The sequence below is a fragment of the Pituophis catenifer genome, unplaced genomic scaffold, assembly GCF_029215685.1.
Source record: "Pituophis catenifer annectens isolate HBS135680 unplaced genomic scaffold, rPitCat1.0.hap2 SCAF_8, whole genome shotgun sequence".
Taxonomy (NCBI): Eukaryota; Metazoa; Chordata; class Lepidosauria; order Squamata; family Colubridae; genus Pituophis; species Pituophis catenifer.
In genome coordinates, this window is record NW_027256888.1 from 38756132 (window position 1) to 38781084 (window position 24953).

Below are 24953 nucleotides of genomic sequence, written 5' to 3' on the forward strand. Positions count from 1 at the left end.
CTAACAGTTTGTGGAGTGGTTCAGCCACTGTGGCTTTGTTCTTTAAGAAAATTGAATAAAAGTTTAAAAGTCCCAGGAATGCCTGTAGCTCCGCCCTGTTCTTTGGGGTTGGTGCATTGTGGATAGCTCTGATTATACTTTCAGTGGGGTGTATGCCTACCTCATCGACCTTGTACCCTAAAAATTCAACAGCAGGCACTGCTATTTGACATTTGTCTCTTCACTTGCAGCCCCGCATTCTTAAAAATAGTCAGCACCCTCCTTAGACGGTACCCTAGTTGTTGCTTGTCTGCTGTGGTGACAAGAACATCATCGAAATAGGGGATGACCCCCAGTAGCCCTTGCAGCAGACGTTCCATCATGCTTTGAAATAGTCCATGGGCATCATTAACCCTAAACTGTTGTCTTGTGCATTTGAAGGCACCTCTGTGTGTTACTATAGTCTGTGCTTCCGCAGTAGTGCCATGTACCGGCTGCGCAAGGTCGAGTTTAGCAAAAACCTTGCTGGGGCCCAAGGAATGGAGTAGGTGCTGCACAATGGGGACAGGATAGGCACTTTGCTGGAGGGCTTTGTTTAGGGTACACTTATAGTCAGCGCAGATGCGCACTGACCTGTCAGATTTGAGAGGGGTGGCTATCAGGATCTCCCATTTTGCATGGTCGATCAGTATTAGAATGCCCTGCCGGATGAGCTTATCCAGCTCCAGGTCTATTTTAGGTTTAAGCGCAAATGGCACTCTCCTCGCCTTCATTCTTTTTTTTTTTTTAAATAGTTTTTATTGAATATAAATATTAAAAAAGACATACGTAACATATACACAACGAACATTTATACAACATATACACAAAAAGAATATAATTTCTTCTTAAGCATTTTTTCAGAGTGACGTTCTACAATTCTACTTATAATATATTCCTTCACCTTTCTGTAATCTAATAATATTTTTATTACATATATATGTATCAATCGGTAATATATCCCCTATATTTTTTGTATATTTCTAATTTTTAACCAATTATACCAACTATTCCATATTTTATAATAGTCTGATTCTTCTTTTTCTTGTAATTCTTTGGTTAACCTATCCATTTCAGCGCATTCTAAAATTTTCCCTATTACTTCTGTTTCACTTGGTATTTTTTCTTGTTTCCAATTTCTTGCGTAGGTTATTCTTGCAGCAGTTAATATGTGAATTGTAAGATATTTAATATCCTTAGGGTATGATTTGTTAAATATTCCTAATAAAAATGTTTCTGGTTCTTTTTCAATCTGTGTTTTTGTTATTTGTTCCAACCATTTTTTGATGTTAGACCAAAATTTCTTTGCTGCCGGGCATGTCCACCATAAATGATAGAAAGTCCCTTGTGCCTTTTTGCACTTCCAACAAATTGGGCTATTTTTAGGTTGTATTTTTGCCAATCTGGTTGGAGACATATGCCACCGATAAAACATTTTCAGTTGGTTTTCCTTGTACGCCGTTGCTTTCGTTAACTCCTCGCCTTCATTCTTATGCGGGCTATATTGGGGTCCAGGTTAAAAGAAATAGGGGTCCCCACATACTTGCCAAGGCAGTCATAAAAAACGTCCTGGAATTCGCAGAGTAAGTTGTCCATCAGGCTGCCGCTGGTAGAGTGGATTCCGGTGACCCCCATGCCCAGGGCTTTGAACCAATTGAGTCCTAGGAGGCTTGGTAGATGTCCGCTGACCACAGGGATAGGTAGCCGCTTGTTGAAATGGCCAAATTTCACCTGGAACGTCCCACAGCCTTCAACGGGAATGCGATTTCCTTGATAGTCGTTCAGCCTTAGGCGCTGGTGCTTCAGTTGATGTTTCTTGATGTCCGGAATAGCTGCTTTTAGTTGGGCCCCGTGACATGATAGTAATGGACGAGCCAGTGTCTATTTCCATTTGGCATGGGGATCCCTCAATTTCGACGGTTACATGCAGCTTTTTCTCTGGGGACGTTGTAGCTTGGTCAATGCAGGTCTGGAATGTCTCGGGTATTTTGGAATAAGCGCCTCATTTTTGTTGGACGTTTCTGTCCTTCTTATGCGGCTGACCAACTTGATTGGCGAATGCTCTCTGTTTGTGACTGGACAGTTGACTCGACCTGCACACCCACGCCAAATGTCCCTTTTTGTCACAGCGCCTGCAAATGGCATCTTTGAATCGGCATGTCTGTCTCTGGTGGAATCCCCCACAGCTAGCACAACTCTCTTTCTGGCCATCATCATCCCTCTTATTTCTGTCCGTTTTGAAGACGTCCTCATTGCCTTCGCTATCAGTCAGAGCTGATTCTCTGTGGACAGGGGTAGACTTTTGTGCTGCCTGGGGTGATGCCGGCCGCTGCAGGGATTCTGCAGCCTTGTTAGATGATTCATGCGCTCTGGCTTTGTCTAGGGCAGTGATGGCTAACCTTTTTGCCATCGCATGCCAAAAGTGGGGGGAACATGGAGGAATCATGCATGTGCATGCCGATACCGATAATTCAATGCCCCAACGCCCTGCCCCCTGTGCATGCGTGCGTGACCCCCCCATGCTTCCCAGGCTCTACAGGCTTCCTTGGAGCCTGGGGAGGGTGAAAACAGCCTTCCCCGCTCCTCCGGAGGCCAGAAACGGCCTATTTCCCAACACCCAGAAGGCCCTTTTTTCACTCTCCCCAGGCTCCAGAGGTTTTCTAGGAGCCTGGGGAGGGCAAAAACGGGCTTCCGCAGCCCCGGAGACCCTCCGGAGGCTGGAAACAGCCCGTTTCTTGACTTCTGGTGGGCCCAGAAGGCCCGAAAATCAGCTGGCGTGCTCTGGAGCTGAGCTAGGGCAATGCTCGTATGCCCACAGATATGGTTCTGTGTGCCATAGGTTCGCCATCACGGGTCTAGGGCAATGTGCAGGGTGAGGTTTGTCTTGGCCAGCAGTCGCCTCTGGAGGTGAATGTCCCGGACTCCGCATATTAGTTGCTCTAGAAGGACATCATCTAGATTGCGGTACTCGCAGTATGTGGCAGCCTTGCGTAGCACTTGCATGTATGTGTTAATTGGCTCGCTGTCCTTCTGGAGTCTTTGCCGGAACTCATAGCGCTGAATGAATTTGGACGGCACAGGGGCATAGTGCATCCTCAACATGGTTTGCAGGACCTGCCATGGTACAGACTGCACTGGTGTTGGCTCTGACAGTGATTTGTCTGTGTCAAACACCTTGGGGCCACAGTGACTCAAAAAGAGGGCTCGCTTCCGATTGTCGGACAGCCTTTGGAGGTCCTTTGCTTCGAGGAAGCATTCAAACCACGTCATGTACAATCCCCACTTTTCTTTCGCGGGATCGAACAGCATTGGTGGTGCAAAAGCAGACATTTCTCTGCTATGCTTGGCTCATGCAGACTTTCCCGCCTGGCTGGATTCTGTTGTCAGCTCTATTTGCGCAACCTATCTACCTCAATCCCATCCTCGTTGCCAGTGTTAGATTGGGCAAGTGAGGAGAGAAGAAACAGGTCGAAGTGAACAACAACTCTTTAATATACAGTGAGAATCCAGTAACTTTACAGTCTCCTTGTATAGCTACTTGCCAAGTGTGTTAGCCAATGATCATCAAGCTTTTTCCCGCTCTAATTTTCTCTCCAAAATTAGATACATAATAATTCCATTTAAAAACTCCCTCGTTCACATGCTTATCAACTCCAAAACCAGCTACATGAGCTGATGCAGGCAGCGGAGACACTTCTCTGTTTCCGTAGAGGACCGTCCTCTCATACAGCTACTCTTTCTAGCCTGTGCAAGTTTGGGTGGCTCAAAAGTGGCTTCTATTTCTTTGCTGTCCCTAACCCTTGAATTAATATATAATAAGCTAATATAGTATCAAATTTTATGCTATGAGTTTATTATTAATGAATTACTCTATTGGTTAAGATAATTTAGCTGTTTTTATATTGGGCAAAGATTTCCTTTATTTTATACTGGTCCAAAAGAAAATACAGACTAGGAAAGTTGAAAACAAAACCAAGCAAAAACAAAATACATATTAATCAAAGAGAAGTTTCATGATTTTAAAATTTCTCTAATTCTATCCAAGTACATTTTTGATGGATGAAAGTAATTTATTATGAAAAAATTAACATGGTGAATTTACATAAATACAACACTTAAAAATCAAATTTGGATTTGAATAAAATGGCCTTAATTGAAGGATTCTTCCAGATTCTTTATTATTTTATTATTATTTTCAGCCATTATACTGCAATTTTCAATATTAAAATCTCTATTGAAATATGTTTATCATTTGATCAATAGGTAGCAAAATATGAGAAACTGCATTTCTGAGGAATTTTCCATATTTCCTCAATAATTTTTTAATTAAAACAAATGCAGTAGCTAACTGAGCATTGCCCAGATTTTAATGTTAAAATTCTATTTCTTAAATGGTGCTCAGTCTATGTTTCCTTAGGCATATTGCCGTATGTTTTTCTTCAAAGCATTTTATTTGATAACTCCTGGTAATTATCAAGATATTCAAGAAAAGGGCCATTTTCTTTTTAGAAATACTTAAGGCCCAATATAAAAACAGGTAGATTATCATAACCAATACAGTAATTCATTAATAATAAACTCATAGCATACAATTTGATACTATATTAGCAAAGCATCTTCGGGTTAATCAAGTTTTTTGTTATTACTTTGTTGCCCATGATTACTCATAGAGTCATCCACGCAGAAACAAAATTATCTGTTTGGAAGGAATCATCTGTAAGTAATGCCTGCCTTACAACTTGAATATTTCTAGATGAGAACCAGCCCTTTCAGCCAAACTCTCCAGCAAACAGTGTACCCTGAAATGGAAAGATGGTCATGTCAGATGTAAATGCCTTATTCTCCAATATGTAAATAGTATATGAACGGGGTATCAGGGGTTAATTTATTCTTCACTCCTTAATGTATTCATAATTCACCACTCCCACATCTAGCTCCTCCCATTGTATATATAAGGAGCTGTCTGCATCCTTTTCCTCGCTTCTATCTGTGAATATTCAGTGAATATAGAATGCCTGTTGTAAATAAAAGAAAATATATTCAAACCTCTAACTCTCACTAATCTTATTGAGTCTGATCCTGAAAATATTGCAACAAGTTGGTAGCAGAGGATGGTTAATTGACTCAATAAAAACTTAAAAATGTCTAAGAAAGATAGGCCCAACACCAGGGCATACAGCAAAGAAATGGAAACAGAACAAGAAATAACCAACGAATCCACAAACGCAATTTCGAGAGAATCCGAAGAATACACCACTGAAGACGAAGAAATTATAGATGAAAATGATGACCAGGAGGAAATCGAAATAGAGAATAACGAACTCAGGTCAGAAATATTAAAACTATTAAAGAGCCAGAAGAACGATGAAAGCCTCATCGCGAACCTCCAAGATATGCTGAAGAACAGCGGAGCAGCGAGAGAGAAAAACATCACCAATGAAAAGTCTAAAGACCCAAAAATAGTGAGTGATATGACTGCAGAAAAAAATATTGTGAAGAAGAAAAACGGTGATCCAGCGCGAAATTTTGAATGGCAGCCATCTTGGTTTCAACAGGCCTCCAAGGTGAGCGAAGCAGAGCCAATCAAAAAGCCCAATTCAAAATTTCTGGCGCGAAAAACGTTATCAGACAACGAAAATGAAAAAGAAGATTCAAACTCCTCAGAAGAATCAGAATCAGAAAGTGAAGGTGATTCAACAAACTACCAAATAAAATCAGCAATGAAAACGCTTTTTGCTGCATTTGGGCCAAAACTAAAAATTACTAAAAAGCTAACGAAGAAGCGAGCGAGCAAGCCAATGCCTCAAGACCTGCCCGCTCCCATCCTGACTACGAGAGCGCCGACGCCCGAACCCAGAGAGCCCTGCCGATACCGCCCCACGCCACAGACCAAAGCAAGCACCAACGCCCTCAGAAGAAAAGGAAGAACAGCCGCCGTCGTCAGGACTCCCAAAATCGAACCAGAGACCGATTCATCTGAGGAGGAGCGGAACGAGCGAGCCGCAGTGAGGAGAACCTTTCACGACGACTCCAAGGAAGAAATGGACAACGCGCATGCGCAAGACTACGCAGACGGCCTGGGAAGACATGAACTGGCGAGGAGACCGTGCAAGCTCGTTGCGAGCATCCCCATGCCGTTTTGTAACTTTCTGCATTTACGAGACCACGGACTACCTCAGGTTGTAAGTAATGGACCTAATAATGTCGGAAATTTACCCAGTGACTTCCCAAAGCTAAGGGTAGATGGCATTAATTTGCAAGAATGGTATCAACAGCTCCAGGTTGTCTTTATGAAGGAAAACTTACTATTTTTTATCACTAGTCCCCCAAAAAAAGAGCCTTGGTACTACAGTGGTTTAAAGCACCCTGTTATTAACACAGCTGCCTGCAATTTACTGCTGGTTCGAATCTCTCCAAGGCTCAAGGTTGACTCAGCCTTCCATCCTTTCTAAGGTAGGTTAAATGAGGACCCAGTTTGTGGGGGCAATAAGCTGACTTTGTATAAATATACAAAAGTATGAAGGCTATTGCTTAACGCACTGTAAGCCGCCCTGAGTCTCCGGAGAAGGGCGGCATATAAATCAAATTAAAAAAAAAAAAAAAAAGACCTTGGACTCTAAAAATAGATTGTTTACACCATAGAGCATTTTTCTTATTAATATCTAGTGTGTCTCCTGCAATGTATCACAGCATTAAGCCAAATCTGACTGTTTCAGAAATTATTCAATGCATGTTTAATTTGTTTCACAGTGACAGTGTAGCTACCACCACAAGGATGTCTAAAGATTTCTTTTCATCTAGGATAAAACCAGGGGTTTCCATAAGTGAGCACTTAATATCTTTAAACAAAATAAGAGCTGAGCTGCATTTGAGGGGGGAGGTGATTTCAGACCAAACAATGAAAAGTGTTATTATCAACTCACTTGATCCATCATGGGACAATTATATAACACATTTAGACACAATCAATCTAGGATACTTATCCATAGAAAGTCTATCCAATAAATTAATAGCAGAAGACAATTCAAGAAGGAATCGTTCTAACAATCACATAGAACACAAACCATATAGGAAAGTAGCTTTCCAAGAAAAATATAATGAAACATTTAAATGTCATAACTGTGGATCCAGGGAACACAATAGGAGAGATTGCCCCAAGATTTCAAAGGAAAGACATAGGTCAGAATATAGAAACAAATACAATTATAGACAGTCTTCCATAGATAGACATAGATATAGAAGCCCACCAAATTACAAAGAGAATAGAGGGGGCAGAGATAATTCAAAAGATAGAAAATCTGGTTCACTAAATGGATTAAATAAACAAGACAACACTAACATACAGCAAAATGAGAACAATAATTGGCTTATTGATTCTGGAGCAACTAATCACACCACTAATAACAAAAATATATTGTCTTCATTTATAGAAGATAAATTTGTAATAAAGGTAGCTAACCAAGAAAAGGTTCAAGTATTAGGTAGAGGGAATGTAACCCTGCCTGGTCTAGGAAAAATAGAGGGGGTATTGTTAATACCTGAAATACCTCATAACATACTAAGTGCCATAAAACTAAGTAGAGATTCTGACATTAACATTGTTTTTTCTAAAGGAAAAGCGACTTTGGAGAAGAATAAAATAAATATAGGCACTGTGATGATTAAAGGAGGCCTACCTTATCTGATAACAAAGGAAAAATGGTTGCATAACATTGATTCAAATATGGAAGATTGTATTGAAGTAGATAATGAAAATATTAGCAACAGTGACAATGATGAATGTAAAATATCTCATGATCACATAGATACACACAATGAAAAAAAACCAAAAATAGGTAAGCCAATTCATGATGAGTGTGCTCACATCTTACATAGGAAGTTAGGACATGCCAGTTTTCCTGTAGTACAAAAAATGACTGAACACGCAGAAGGTGTTAAAATAAAAAATTGTGAAAACTATTTGGAATGCTCAGTATGTAAATCTACAAAACTAAAAACTAGTCCCAGACCAAGAAAATCTACTAGATCAACCAACAAAATTTTTGATTTAGTACACATGGACTTAGTTGGTCCATTAACTCCATCAATCACTTATAGAAAACGTTACTTCTTGACAATAGTAGACGATTATAGCCGCTATGGATTTGTTTATACATTAAAACACAAAGATGAAACCTTTCAAAAATTTAAGGAATTTTACAAACGCATAGAAACACAACACAATATCAAAATAAAACAAATCATGACAGATAGGGGATGTGAATTCATGTCTAAAGAATTCTCCCAATGGTTAAAAGACAAAGGAATGTTACATTACACATCTAGCCCATTTTCTGCGTTCCAGAACGGGATTGCGGAGAGGAAGAACTCAACATTACAAACCATGATTAGATGCACATTGGAAGATGCTGGCTTAAGCAAACAATTCTGGTCAGAAGCCTTACATTATTCAAATTACACACAAAATAGAACCTGGTCCAGCATTGTAAATAAGACACCATATGAAGTGATGTATAATAGGAAACCAAAATTAGCACACATGCACATATTTGGAGTCACTGCAGATGTACACATACCTAAGCAATTAAGAAGAAAGGGAGAAAACGTATCCAGAAGACTCAGATTTATGGGTTACGAGACAGGCACTAAAGGATACAGATTCATTGATAATAATAACAAATTTATAGTCTCCAGAACAGCTGTGTTCCATGAACAGGCCAACTGGTCTAAAATACATCTTAATGAAATATTTCCAAATAACAACAAAGATACAAAATCTCATGAGGAAGAGACTATAGAAAAGCAAGATATCAACAAATATAAAAACAAAACCAAAACATGGACAAATAGCCAACACAAAATAAAAACAGATACACTAACAAAAAAGGAAGCAAGATATTTGCATGATAACGATAGTAAACCTAAAAAAACTATTAGAAACACCAGAAATCAAATACCAAATAAATACAAGGATTATATAATGCATATGGATGGTGAGCCTACAACACCTAATACATATGAGGAAGTGTTAAAACTCCCTAGTAGAGAAAAAGAAAAATGGGAATTAGCGATGAAAAAGGAGATGGAAAGTTTACAAGGACTAAATGTATTTACACCTGCAGTTGCACCTAAAGATAAAACAATTATTGGTACCAGGTGGATATATAAAATTAAGAACTTAGAGGGAGGCAATACCCTATACAAAGCTAGACTAGTTGCGCAAGGTTATGCACAGAAATATCCGGAGGACTATACTGACACGTATTCCCCCACAGTAAGAACAGAGAGTGTCAAAACAGCTCTAGTGGTAGCATCAGCACTCAATCTTGATGTATTCCAATATGACATACAGACTGCGTATCTACACGCAAAACTAGATAAGGAAATATATGTAAGAGCACCTCACAGTCAATACACAAACAAAAATGAGATTTGGTTGTTAAACAAGAGTTTATACGGGTTAAAACAATCTGGTAAACAATGGTATGATTGTTTAGTAAAAGTACTTAAAACCATGGACTTCAATGCTACCACTGCTGATAACTGTTTCTTTGTCAAAAAGGGTGATGATTACATAGAATTTGTATTGATTTATGTGGATGACATTTTATACATAGGAAAACATAAAGAGAGAAGAGAAACTTTTGTAACTAAGCTAAATGAACATTTCTCGTTAAAATCTCTAGGCAAAGTAAACAAATATCTTGGTGTTCAAATTAATAAGACTAAAAGAGGATTCAAACTTACTCAGAGAGATAAGATCATAGAACTTTTAAATAAATGCAATCTAAATAATGCCAAACCTTGTGATACTCCTATGCAAACTGACTTTCTAAGAAATACTGATGATTCTTCTCCCGAATTCAAAGATAACACATTTTATAGATCAATCATAGGTTCACTTCTTTATATATCTAATTGGACAAGACCAGATATCGCTTTACCACTCAATTTATTATCCAGACATGTCAGCAAGCCAACAATGTATCACTGGGAAGCTGTTAAAAGAATTTTAAGATATCTGAAAAGTACACTAGACTTTTGTTTAATGTTAGAACCTAACGATAATAAAGAACCAAAGCTTACATGTTACGCAGATGCGGACTGGGCTGGAGACACCTCATGTAGAAAAAGCACATCTGGCTATATATTCCTCTTAAATGACTGTCCTGTTTACTGGTACACTGGTAAACAAGAACTAGTGGCCACTTCAACGACAGAAGCAGAATATGTTTGTTTATCCAAAGCTGCAAATAACCTTGTATGGTTTAATGATTTAATTTCAGATGTTTGGAAAAAACCTGCTTTGCCTTTTGTTATGCATGAAGACAATAAAGCAGCCATTGAAATATCTAGATCTGACGCCATTGGACAAAGGTCCAGACACATAGATATAAAATTTAAACATGTGAGACAATTATCTCAGGATGGATTTATTAAAACAGTGCATTGTGATACTTCAGAACAATTAGCTGACATATTGACAAAGCCTTTACCTTCTAAGCAGCACAAATATTTAACTTCTAAATTGTATGTTTTGTATTGTCCTGAATCTGAATGTAATTGGTGTTGTATAACGAATCGGCATTTAGAGGGGGATTTGTCAGATGTAAATGCCTTATTCTCCAATATGTAAATAGTATATGAACGGGGTATCAGGGGTTAATTTATTCTTCACTCCTTAATGTATTCATAATTCACCACTCCCACATCTAGCTCCTCCCATTGTATATATAAGGAGCTGTCTGCATCCTTTTCCTCGCTTCTATCTGTGAATATTCAGTGAATATAGAATGCCTGTTGTAAATAAAAGAAAATATATTCAAACCTCTAACTCTCACTAATCTTATTGAGTCTGATCCTGAAAATATTGCAACAGGTCAGTTGTATTTTCTCAATTACATTTATGGAAAGGCAATTTCTGAACAATTTCCAAGAACCACAGGTGAAATGTATTTACTTCTCACACCCATAATAGCATATTATGCAGGATTATTTTTAAATAAAAACAATGAAGTAGGCAGATGCCAGGAAGTCAGAATGAAAATATATGATATGGAAACATTCTCTTTACAACTGCAAATACACAAAATTCAGAAACATGGCAGCTGAAATGACTTCCTGAAAGGACACCACTAAATCCAAATGCCCACAAACTAAGCTATTATGTTTTCTGGTTTGCTTATTTTCTTGCAGCAGTTTTCTTCCATACTAGCAGATTGTGGTGTTTTTTTTTGCAAATAAAATCTATGCAGTAGATGAACTTTAAAAGTAGCATGTGGGATCTTCTACGCAAAATAAATAATATAACAATAGTTACGGATTTCTTCATGGGCTATCTTGCTGAATTAAATCACTTTATTAAATCACTCTACTTTAGTTTAGTGTTTATGGGAAAGAAAAGGTTAAAAGGGAATAAACCAGAGGTGGGCTTCAGCAGGTTCTGACCAGTTCTGGAGAACCAGTAGCGGAAATTTTGAGTAGTTCGGAGAACCGGTAGTAAAAATTCTGACTGGCCCCGCCCCCATCTGTTCTCTGCCTCCCAAATCCCAGCTAATCAGGAGGAAATGAGGATTTTGCAGTAACCTTCCCCCGGAGTGGGGTGGGAATGGAGATTTTACAGTATCCTTCCCCTGCCACTCTCACCAAGACATGCCACAGAACCTGTAGTAAAAAAGTTTGAAACCCATCACTGGAATAAACCAATACAATAACAGTGTTAAATTATTCTACGGTTGTTGTATTCATAACCTTGTTCTGCTTTCCTAGCACAGTGAACTGATTTCAAAATAAATCTGCTGTAGATCATAGCTAGAGTCTAAGAACAAGTTGTGTGTTTGGCCATGAACTGGATTCAGTATTTCTGCTCTATCATGTAGGCCTGCAATTTAAACATTTAGTCCCACAGTTAACAGGATTAGCCAATCTGAGCTCAAAAAATTGGGAAAATAGCAAAAAGAGGTCCTGTATCTCTATGAGTGCCATCAAGAGATTGTCAGAATTTTTGCAGTTTAGAGCTGCTAAGTCTCCCTTTTGCTTTCTTTTTGGCCAGGAAATAGGCCTTCTCATATTGATGATCTTTTCCAGGCAAAAAATTAAGATGTAAAATATTTAGATTTATAACTCTCATCACCCAGGCTAGGGTTGCCAACAGCAAAGGACTGTGCAAAAGGTATGGAGAATGTCATTTCTATTTCTCTTCTATAAATATTATGCTCAGATTTCACCCTGCTCAGTGAAATTTTTCTCTTGTACCTCCAAACCCAGATCTGAATCATCATTATTTGTTTGGATGGAAGATATGGGGTTCAAGTTGTGTTTCTTCCAAATCTTTCAGGCATTCAGACCTCTCGAGAAGCTTCTTGTAGAAGACTTAATACTTCGAGAGAATAGTGAACTCCTTTGTGTAAAACAAACTACAAAGATACAATAATCAAGTTGGTACGATATGATCATGCCTTATTGCAATTTACCTACTATATGCTTTCACTGTTTCACACTTTTCTCCATAATGTTTTAAAGAAAATTGATAGAGGCACACATTCCAGCTAGACTTTCAAGTCATCATACAACCTTATCCAAGTTTATCAATAACAGATCTTTCATTATCTTAGAAAAAATACTTTTGCACATTTCCCTGCTGTTAAAACCTTCCTGGTTACATTTCATTGCTTTGACAAGCCTTACATGCCAAGATATTTTTAAAGCCTAATTTAAGAATGAAACTACATTTTTTATTGCTTCAAACCTTAACACTACAGAAAAATGCACTTTTGATTTTCAAATCTGCAGTGAAGCCTTCAGATTTTCCATTCTTCACATTGAACTGCTTGGTTCACATAATAAAATAGGACAAAACCAACAAATGACACCACAATGTGTTAAATCAGCATTAGATCACAATAAACCAACTTCAGCTTTAAGAAAGAAATCTGTTGAGGATTCATCTCTTTTCAGAATCCAATTCAGAATTATCTTCATTGTCCTAGGATCCTGTATTCTTAGATCTACATCACGATTCTTAAATTGGGGTTATTAATTTAATAGATTAATAAAGAAACACATTGATGCTGGAGTATATATTTGATTTTTAAGATATTTTTGTAACTACATTTAAGAAGAATTACTTTCTTTAGTAATTCAAACTATATTTAAATTCTGTTTTATTTATTGATATTTATTTTTTCTTTAACACTGATTCAAAAGGATTATAGTAGTTTACAGTAACAAAGCAAAACCTACAACCAATTAAAAGGCATCCACCAAATGTAATGAAAATCAAAATGGTATATGATAAATACTGAGGTGGGGAGGCATAAACGAGGCCAATTCAATTAACCATAACCATTCCTTTAATTAGAACAATTAACAGCAACGGCTGGATCTCTACAACAACTACTAACTGAGGAGCTAAGCAAATCTGACAGGGTTTGACAGCTCTTAATATATTCAAGCTGTCAGCGTCTTATCCAATGAGCGCTCTCCTCATTCCCGCCAGAAGAGCGCCCTCGCCTGGCGGTGGCTGACACGCATGCTCCAACCTGTCAGTACATAACACCCCTTTCCCCCGGAATGGCACATGCGTAATCGCGCAGGTATGCCGGGCGGTGACGGCTCCTCCCTGAACGGCGTAAACTGGTCCCGGCAGTCGGAATGGGCGACTGGGTTGGAGAATCGGCGATGTTGGGGAACGGAGGAGTTAACCCCTTGTCGCCCAGGGTATCAAGCGCAGCCGGTTCCTTCCGCACAGGTGAGTCCAACGGGAGTGACGGAGGTAGGTGGTCAGGCATGCGCATGCACACTGGTGGACTCACAGGAACGGGCGAGGATCGGGGGCCAAACTCCTGCGAGTCTGGCAAACGCCGTGCCCTCAACTGGTCAATGTGCCTTCACCACAGACGGCCATCGGCCAGGAGGACAGAATAAGAACGTGGTCCCGTAACCCCTGAAATTTTCCCCGGAACCCAACGGGGGTCGCCACTGTAATTTCTAGCATAGACAGGGTCCCCTTCGATGAAAACTCGGACCCCACCCATGGAGTCCAAGGGCAACTCAGGGGAATAGGTTGGATGTAAACGATCTAAGGGAATTCGCAGACGGCGGCCCATAAGCAGTTCCGCCGGGGAGCGATTGGAGACCGGGCAGGGGGTAGAGTGTTGCGTCAAAAGGTAAGTGGCTATCTTAGACTTCCAATCCCCTGACCCCAACCGACGGAGGGCCTCCTTAGCTGACCTCACGGCCCTCTCAGCCAAACCATTTCCGGCAGGATGAAACGGGGCCACACGGGCATGGCGAATGCCTAGTGCTCCCAAAAACCCCTGGAAAACAGCAGATGTAAAGCCTTATAGTCATTAGCTGCTAAGAAACAGTCAAACCTGTCTAGGAAAGAGTCCCACGTCTCCTGCGTCTGGTTAAAGGGCGCAAACATCGTTAGGGTGGCCATGGTGCCTGGACGGTTGCCTGAGGCTCTTACTCTGCTTTCTGGTATGGTTAACAGCTCGGTGACAGCTGAAACGTAGTTGCTCGATTTGCTGCCTCACAATCCCACCTTCGTCGCCAGTGATAAATACTGAGGTGGGGAGGCATAAACGAGGCCAATTCAATTAACCATAACCATTCCTTTAATTAGAACAATTAACAGCAACGGCTGGATCTCTACAACAACTACTAACTGAGGAGCTAAGCAAATCTGACAGGGTTTGACAGCTCTTAATATATTCAAGCTGTCAGCGTCTTATCCAATGAGCGCTCTCCTCATTCCCGCCAGAAGAGCGCCCTCGCCTGGCGGTGGCTGACACGCATGCTCCAACCTGTCAGTACATAACAGTATACAACATAAACACTGTATTTTTCGCACTATAAGACACACCGGACCATAAAACGCATATTAGCTTTAGAGGAGGAAAACAAGAAAAAAAAATCTGCCTCTGCCTCCCATCATCCATCTGGTATTCATCTGGCTAGCGTCCTTGCAGCAAACAGCAAACAGCTTGGTCAACTTCAGCACATTATTGCAGCCCCAGCATATGACTCGTCAGGGTTCTGCTCCATTGCGCCCACCACGGGTCAACTGAGCTGAGCTGCTGCTGCCGCTGGGAAACGCTGGGGCCTTTACTGACAAGCAACTGATTGGCGGTGGGATCGGCCTCCCGGAATACTGCCAATCAGCTGTTCTAGGCGGTGGGTATCGCCACCACCGCCATTGGCTGCTGCCGTTTGCCACTGCCATTCGCTGCTGCTTTTTGCCATCACCACCAATCGCCATTGGCAATTGGCAGCAGCAAACAGTGGCAGCGGTGATCCCCACTGCCTAATTGGTGGTATTCTGGGAGATCATTCAACCACTGATCAGTTGCTCAGCAGCGAAGGCTCCAGCATTCCCCGGTGGCAGCAAACGACGACAGCAGTGACAGGCAGCAGCAGAGGTGACAACTCCCCTCTCCCGCTGCAATATTCGCTTTATAAAGACGCACAGACATTTCCACCCACTTTTTGGGGGGATGGAAAGTGCGTCTTATAGTGCGAAAAATATGGTAATATAAAAAAATAACTACAGCCAAAATAGTGGATAAAATTGGAATGCAAGAGTTAAACTGAAATTTTAAAACTGCATCAATTATCTGGTCACCAAATACTCTATTGAATACTTACATCTTGAACAATTTCAGAAACATGTTTTGATAATCTGAAAATATTTTGTCTATCAATTCTTCATGAACTTGTTCTATATTTTCTAAGAACTTCCAAACTTTAGGATTTTCATAATAGAGCCAATGTCAGGATTAATTCCTTATAATCTAAAGATAACACTAAAGGATTACTTTTTTGAAAGACTCTTGATGAAATAAAAACCAGCCTTTGAATAAGTAGATTGCTTTCCCATCTAGACCAATCAAGTTCTTGGCAAGGCAACTGGTAATTCTGGTTATTAAAATATTGTCAATTCTGGGTGTTGTCATCTTGAGAAGACAAGCATAGATGAGTTGAACTAGGACCATAATGGCGAACCTATGGCACGCATGCTGGAAATGGCACACAGAGCCATCTCTCCGGGCACACAAGCCGTTGCCTGTTGCTCTTCCGGGTTCCGGCATGCTGGCCAGCTGGTCTTCATGCTTACGGGAGCACCAGAAACTGAAAGAGCAGCCACCCAGTGCGCATGTGTGCACCAGGAAGATGATCTTCTATTTTATGGTGCGCACATGCGTACCGGCCAGCTGATCTGTGTGGGCGCATGCGAGCCAAAAACTGGAAGACCAGTTGGCCAGTGCGCATGTGCATGCCAGAAACTGGAAGATAATTTTCCCGGCGCACAGCTGCTCTTCTGGTTTCCGGCACGCACACCGGTACTCTCGTTTTGGCACTCAGTGCCAAAAAGGTTCACCAGCACTGAACTAGGAGCTAAGTTGCTTGTCTTAATATTTTTCCAACAGAGCATTATTGTCTGTAGAGGTTTCACCACTGTCATTTCAAATCAATGCCATCATTATCTAACATTCAGAGATGATCAAACCGGTAGTGCGAACCGGTAGCGCTGGCAGCAGGAGGCTCTGCCCATCCACCGGGACATCATTACATCCTCTTTTTTACCTTCTGCACATGCGCAGAAGGCTCTGTGCATGCACAGAAAAGGCGCACGCGCGCATAGCTCCCGTTCCCGAACTGGTAGCGAAGGTAAGTGGATTTCACCGCTGGATAAAACTGCTGTATTTTGGACAGCTGCTTGGAAGCAACCCTCTTTCAGGAAAGTAGGATTGGATTCCTGATAATCAGCCATAAACTGGGCAGTACCTGTGGGCATTTTCTGCTCAAGAACATAATAATTCAACTTGGAAGAAACAATTGCAAGCAAGCCAGAATCAGAAAGTGATCAGTTGTACCTTAAGTATAAATCAATAAATGTGGCCTTGACCTCTGTTTATTTTGAGCAACGCCAACTCTTCTCCAAGTCATAGGTCTTTATTAGCTTGTTCATCAACCAAAGTCCCTTCCCTTCCTGACGTTAACACCATTGCTGTTAAACAGGAAATAGCAAGCAAGTGTGTTGTTGATTTAAGATTTCTGCAGCTCAGTCAAAGAAACTGGTATTTGTCCAGTTTCACAAGAACAACTTTTATAGTTCCCAGTGTCGTTCTTAGATTCTGATACTGTTTAGTGATCCGAGGGCAGCAAGATTTTTTTTTCTCATCCCAAGAAATACAGCTATTTTTTTGGTGGGATGTTCCAATCAGATAAGTAGGAATTTTAAAAAGTTGTGTTGCCTCTTAATTGTAGGTCCCGTGGGATATTCTTTGGACACATTTTCTGTGGCTTGCTTGGCATTCCTACTGTTCCAACCAGATCAAGAAGGAAAAATGAACTTTGAACAGGTCATAAATGCTGGTTCTGAAGGAGTCCTGTGGAAACGCAAAAGACTTTTCTATGGGACGAAATACACACCAGCACCCTAAGTGAATAATTGCAAATCTTGAAGGCTTGCTCTCTTATCATAGGATGCAATGTGCCTATTACTGTACCAGTTCAAACTCAATTAATTGTAATGTTATGATGGCTCTACAAAAAATTTTATTTTGCAAGTGTTACATGGACGAGCACTGGCACACATACTTTGTACCAGTATGTTATACTGTTCTAAGAAAGCAGATACAATGCAATTACCTAAGGATGAACAAACGTTCTTGGTAAATAGAAATGGAAATTATCATATTTGTCCACTGAAAAAACAAAGCTGAAGTTGTATCTCGCAAGATACAGGAAGTGCTCTTCAGGCTCATAACAGGGAATAATTAGTAAACCATAAACATTTAAAAATAGGATAACTTATTTCTTGTCCTAATGTGATTTTCCAAGTTTAGATTAAAAAGATGCAAGTTTTATTGTTAAAGGACTGGTGATCTCATTAAAGTATTTTTACAATATGCTGAAACTTGAATATTCATTTTTATCAATGAACCAAATATGTCTTGTTCAGCTGTTTTGAAACACATGGGAAGAACCATTTATATTTCTATGCTAAATTGGAAAAACATCCTGCATTCTACAACTGTTTAATTGCTTTGAATAATTCCAGGAATTCATTTCCCCCCGATAGGATAAGTCTAGTCCTATCGGGAATGCAATTAACTCATCTTTTTAATCCTTCTAAACATCTCAGAGCTGTTGATGATTGGACCAATATTGGCTTGAAATTTAAATTTTAAATGAATACAAATAATTAACTGGAGTAGACACTCAAATTTATTTTAAAAATTTGAGTGGGTATTTTCACCTTGAGGGCTTTCAAATTGAGATAATAAATTCTAAACAATTGGTGGGATAGCATTTGTACAAAAGTTTGCTTTCTTAAGTATCAAGCAGATTCATTTTGTATCATTTGTTTGAACCAAGTTCATTAACCTTTGCCAAGACAAATGTTCATCACATCAGATACTTTCGGCTGCATTGGCTCCCACAGGCAGAGTTTTGGAAATCTGAGCTGAGGCACTTTCAGGCTGGTGGTCCTGATGAGCACAACAGCAAGAAAGTTTAAGAAGGTACTCACCAGTCATCAGGGTGTAATAGTTTGGATAAGAAAGACTGGGGAAGTCGGGGGTTAGGTAATCCACTTTCACTCCCCTGCTGACAATCTCTCTGAAGCCAGGCAAAGACTCTAGTGCTTCCTCGGAGAGATAATCATGTCGAAACCCATCAAGCAAAAACAGTAGGAGCTTTGGCTGTGCAAGAGATGAGCGTACCAGGGTAAGGACTAGCAGAAGACACACAACATATGTTGCCATGTTGCTGGATGGAGGCTTGCCTGAATCTTCTCTGTGCTCTTAGTCCGTATGTAGTTGCTCTGGGGAAAAAAATCCATCTGTAGTTCTTTTTTTTTCCCCAAGGGCTGGACCTCACAGTTCTCGGGATTACCCCAGAATTTAAAGGTACAGCAGCACAAATTGAACTTGCCAGACTTTCCAAATTACGGCCTACTTACCAAAAGGCTTCGAACTTTGCTACTATGGTTGCTTGCACTTCAGTAGTGAATACTAATTATAGAACAAAAGAAGCAAGAAGAAGAGTGAGCCACAGGGAGAAGCCGCATGCCTTCTGATTCAAGCTGCTTCCCTGCCTTACAAAGAGTTAAAAAAGCATTAATACAGAGTCTTGTTTTCCTAGATGTCAGGTTTTTCAGAGCAGTGGATAAATTTGAAAATGTAATCAGAGTCTTAGCTTTACAATCAGCAACTAACTATAATTTTAACCTGAAGGATGATTAAATTTTTAAAGTTTGAATGTATTTGTTAAGATCATATACTTGTAATTTTATGAAGAGATTTGTTTACTAATGGATCAATGTATGGGAGATATTTTTATCCTAGTGACTTTTTGTGTTTACAAACTATTTCTAAAGACATTTCTAAAATGCTTTACTGACTGGTAAACTGCAATCATTTTCTCTCAGGCTGAATGGCTTTTGTCGAGGGGAAAAAATGTAATAAATCCAAACAATAGTAAAAGCCATTGAGCCAGTTTCACTAATGCTATCATAGCACTATGTATATAAATGTTGTAATGAAGGAGGGGACCATGGAGGCCCCCTATAAATTTTTTAAATAATCTTATTGCTTTTAAAATAACAGAAAAAGATAATAAAACATAGAGGGCAAACACAAAGTTATGTACATTATATATAAAAGACAAGTGGTGTAACGATCAAAATAGCTGCTTGTAGAATGTTTCATTGATGAGACAGCTTATCTGAACTAGCTTAGGTCGCCATAAAGACTAGTCCATCATGAAGGTAACTTTTCCACATACAGTAAACGAAGGTGCCATTAAGACAAAGTGGGCTCTGAACTCCTGGTATACTGGAAAAGACTTTGATTCAATAGCTGCATGTTTGTGGTGGATCTGATTGCCATAACTCAGTTCAAAGTTCAGGCCAAGCTGTTTCTTCAACGATGTTTCAGCTCAGAGTTCCATTCCTACATTTTTTAAAAGTCTGGTTAATTAATTATAAAGCTACAATTTATTTATCACCAGTTTACTCAAGATTGATCTACTCGGGATCCCACTCAACTCGTCCACCTTCATATTAATTTTTATTTTACTTCCCAATCTAGCCTACCGCCCTTGTGGTCTTCCATGCAAATACTAACAAAGACCAGCCCTCCTCAGTTTTCTAAGATCAGCCTAAGTTGGCACGTTTTCCTCACTTAACTAGGCCCATGTAAATGTATAACATATTAAATCTACACTCTCCGGAATTTCACATATTTCAATAGTATAGATCTTAAAACAGAACTCGCTAGGGATAAGGAAAGACAAATCTTTATTATAAATTGCAATATAAAGTGGTCTGATCAGTTGCCACACTTGATGCATTGGGGCTTTCATTCATGAGAGTGCAATATGAAGAAGTAGCCCTAATTCCATTGCACCCAAATAAGCTGCTATAGGAGCAGTGGAGAAATGCTACTGGTTCGCACTGGTGCAGGCGAACCGGTAGTGATGAAAACTACTGGTTTGGGCGAATCGATAGTAAAAAAAAGCTACTGGTTCCTCCAAAGCTGTATTTCCGACGATTAGCTGTGCCGCGTGATTTAAAATCACTAGAAAGCAGGAAATCCTGCTTTCTAGTGAATCTAAATCACGCGGCACAACTGATCCCCCCTTGCTGCTCTACTTACCTTCTCAAGCCTCCTTTTAGCGTGAACTGTGCATGTGTGCACATGTAACACACATTTGGTGTGCACTGTGCATAAATGTGCAGTGTGTTTGGTGCACGGCATGCTTGCATGTGCATGTAGTGCACGTTTGGCGCGCAGCGTGCATGCGTGGCCAGTGAACTGGTGGCAAACTGATTCAGATTTCACCACTGTGTAAGAGTATAGCAGGTTAAACAGCAGGTTTTTCAAAAACTGGGCTGTATGGGATTATGGATCAAACTCATCCTCCTGAATTTCTTCTCAGCCTAGCCTTCTCCAACCCTGGACAGAAAGAGAAAAATAGCCTGGACAATTTGTCTTAATTCAAGAAGTAGTTAGCTATACAAGAAGTACCCATTTCCTGTATGTTTCTAAATGCCTTCAAATGTCACTGACAAGTAGAGACTTGCAGACAAACAGCATACTAGGCTTATCTCAGAGAAACCAGGCTCTGTGTCCTAATAACAGAGCAGGAGCTGAGAAATAAGTAACACACAACTTCCTCAAGATCTTAGCTCTTATAGTTGCAGACAGATTTGCATCTTGTCACAATATTCATTAATTAGGCAATTACATAATTATTGAATTAACTATGTCAAGTACCCAGCCTATTTAACATACAGCAAATTGTTCATTCACTAATACATATCTTTGATTCTCATCCTTTGCTGCTCTGTGTTAATTGTTTGAAGAAATAGATAGATTAGCTCAGGCAAAAGATTTATGACTTAATGGTTAAATGTTTACTTCCTTCTTGCTTCTTAGGATCAGGTTTGCTTTCCAGGATCTTTATAGTAAAATGAATTACTTGTTTTTCATGCTTCAAAAATCTGGTAGACTGATAGCTGGTGTCCAGAAGTTTGATGCTACAGGTTCTCCTCAACTTACAACCATAATTGAGCCTGGAATTATGGTTGTAAGTTTTTGTGGTCATAAATCAAGGCACCCATGTGACCTAAAGCAATTTTTCAGACTTTTTACAGCACTCGAAGTGAACATGGCAGTTGTTAAACGAATCCATTCATTTGAACGGGCAGTTTTTTTCCTGGAAATCAGCAAAAAATGCCAGAACCAGCAGCAAATATTGTGAATCACAATCATCTGACAGCAGAACTTGAAGGTTAACAACACGCAGTCACATGACTGTGATGGCAAATTGACCATTTATAACTGATTAAGAGGCAAAAGGTCCAAGTGATAGAAAATTGGTTACATTTGAGATCTTAGTCAACTTTTTTGGCCCTAAGTCTCTCAAGGGCCCCAAATTCTCATGAAACTCTATAATTGTTTTTGGGGGGGGGACTGGTTTAAAAATGGGTCAATTCCTTTTTCATATTATCAAGAGATGTTTTTATCAAGGGTGTCTGGACTGGGTCATGATCCCCCTGAACTGGTTTTCTATGTGCTTCGTTTTCTTAGCAAAATCCAAGCATTCTATGATCCACCATCAATACATATTCTTTAAATCACTATTCATGTTATAGAGTGTCATTTTGAAATACCCTTTTCATATTTGCATATTTTTACAGAATGCTTACATGAATATTTGTCAAAGGTGATTGGTTTGTAATTGGCTTTCACTGATGTTTGATTAACAATGTATGCATTTGGGTTTTCAAAACAATTGACATGGACAGAACTTTTAGATACTGGCAATATCACTGATGGATTCAGATTCTCTAGAAAATATTTGTGCGTCTGGTCTGTCTAGTTACATGGTTCATATAATCATAGTCTTTGTAGTGTCTATAGTACTGTTTGATCTAATGAATTTAGTATATTTTTATATTATTTTCACAGATGCCAAACTGATACAAGCATGCTCATAAATAAAATTACCAACAATATGTTTTTTTACATTTTGGATTAGTTTACAAAATTGCTATATAAAATTAAATGAAGAGACTCTGAGTATATTTATTTATTAATAGTACTTTTAAACCTGCTGTATCATTGGATTTATATACATCATGATTACAACAGCCTATTTCTATAGTTGCTGCCATAAGGAGCCAAAATTGGTAAAAAAATAAACATAGAACTAGAAAATAAAGTGGATGTCCTCAGAAATGAAATTCAGATATGAACAATCATGTAAAAGTAGGAAAACTTATCTACCCCATTAAGAAACATCATTTTAAATGGAATTGCTTTTTGGTTTATCTCAATGAAATGGTTTAATTTTCTACACTTGTAAGTTGTCACACAAATTCATTTAACATTTTAGGGGGTCACAAAGTTTGAATGTTTCAAGTGATCTAGAGCATCCCCACACACAGTCCGTGTTTACATACGTAACAACTTTTCAGTCTGTTCCTCTATTAAATAATTAGCAGAATATTGCATTGGCTTTTTTGGCTGCTGCTAGCTCATATTTAAGTGTTTGTCCACTAGGACTTACACTTAGGCAAGAAAATCCAAAAGTACACATATAGACTAGGTGAAACCAGGCTTATTAGCAGTAACTGTGAGAGGGAACTTGGAGTCTTAGTGGAGAACCAGTTAAATATGAATCAGCAGTGTGCAGTGGCAGCTAAAAAAGCCAATGCAATCCTAAATTGCAATAACAGAGGGATACAATTAAGATCAAGTGAGGTAGTAATACCACTCTATAAAGCCTTAGTAAGACCACACCTAGAATACACTTTTGGTCACTATACCATAAAAAAGATGTTGAGACTCTAGAAAAAATGCAGAGAAGAGCTACCAGGATGATTAGGGGTCTGGAGACTAAAACTTTTCAAGAACGGTTACAGGACCTTGGCATAGCTAGTCTAGAAGAGAAGGACCAGAGGAGACATGATAGCAGTGTTCCAATATTTGATGAGCTGCCACAGAGAGGAGGGGGTCAAGCTATTTTCCAAAGCACCTGAAGGCCAGACACGGAATAATGGATGGAAACTGATCAAGGAGAGATTCAACCTGAAAATAAGGAGAAATTTTCTGACAGTGAGAACAATCAATCAATGGAACAGCTTTCCTTTGGAAGTTGTGGGAGCTTCATTACTGGAAGCTTTCAAGAAGAGATTGGACTGCCATTTGTCACAAATGGTGTAGGACAGTGAGGGTGAACCTTTTAGACACTGAGTGCCAAAACTGTGCTTTTTGCATTCTTGGACAGGACGGCAATGGCACTGCAGCAGCTTTTTTGGCACATTTGAGACCTCTGGTAGTTTTAGGCAACCTCCGGCCAGCCGCCACCTCTTTGAGAGCCGCTTTGCCCACCGGGTTCTGTGGGCGTGGCTTGGGGGTTATGTGACATGGCCATGAGTGACATCAAGTTGGCCACACCCACTTAATCACATGACCCCCCCCCACTAGGCCATGGCCACAGAACTGGTAGTGGAAAAATTTGAATCCCACTGATTAATACTGATATGTCTATTAAGATTACTAGTATGATTATGGTTATTGTTGTACCTTTACTCAAAATTAATTATGCCCAGACAACACGGTTTAGATAGACACGGAATTTTTTATGGTTTTAAAGAAAAAATGTACCATTAAAACATATTTAAAAATAAATAAATAAGATTTTCATCCATGGAAACTTTCCCAAGCTCTCTCTAAGTTTGTTAAAATCAGCTTTTTTAAAGTCTAGAACACTGGTTTCATTATGTTCTGTTGTTTGTGTTTCTATTATATTGAATTTCAATATGATATGGTCACTCTCCCCTAACGTTCTGGCAACTGCAACCCCCTCTATCACTTCTTCTCTGTTAGTAAGAATTAGGTCCAATATACCTCTAATTTTCTCCTCTTTTTGGATGACAAAATTGTCAGCTAGGTTGATCAGGAATTTGTTTGATCTCCCACGTGATGCAGAGTTTGTCTCCCAGTTTATGTCAATGTAGTTAAAGACCCCCATTACATATTATTTCCAATGAAACATTTCTCCAGATCATTAGCTGTCATCTGCTTCCTGTATTTTCCATCCACTGATTCTGATTTTATTCTCAAGAGTACCAATTGCATCGTTTTCCATCACAGTCACTTTTATCAAGAAATAATCCAGTTGTATAATTCTGTTCATAAGAACTAGCAACACTATGTGTGTCTTATTTCCAAGAAATATATTATTCTTTATCTCTTTTTTACCCAAATTATGGTGTTTGGTTTTTGTAAGTTAATCATCAGCTAAAACAGGACTAGACACCAAGTTGGAGAAATCTATATTGGCTACCTTTTGTCAAAGGCCAGGATGTCTGAGTGATGTGCAGCCACCAGGTGTCAGTATTCTTTAAACAT

General features: G+C 39.4%; 1 protein-coding gene across 1 annotated transcript in view; it reads right to left on the minus strand.

Moving 5' to 3' along the window:
* ENPP6 (ectonucleotide pyrophosphatase/phosphodiesterase 6) overlaps window positions 1–18818 on the minus strand; it is a 41603-nt gene extending 22785 nt beyond the window's left edge. The window contains exon 1 of the mRNA XM_070948478.1: window positions 18560–18818. Coding sequence (XP_070804579.1) covers window positions 18560–18794 — 235 coding nt within the window. The 5' untranslated portion in view covers window positions 18795–18818. The remainder of the gene's footprint in view (window positions 1–18559) is intronic.
* Between the last annotated feature and the right edge of the window lie 6135 nt (window positions 18819–24953).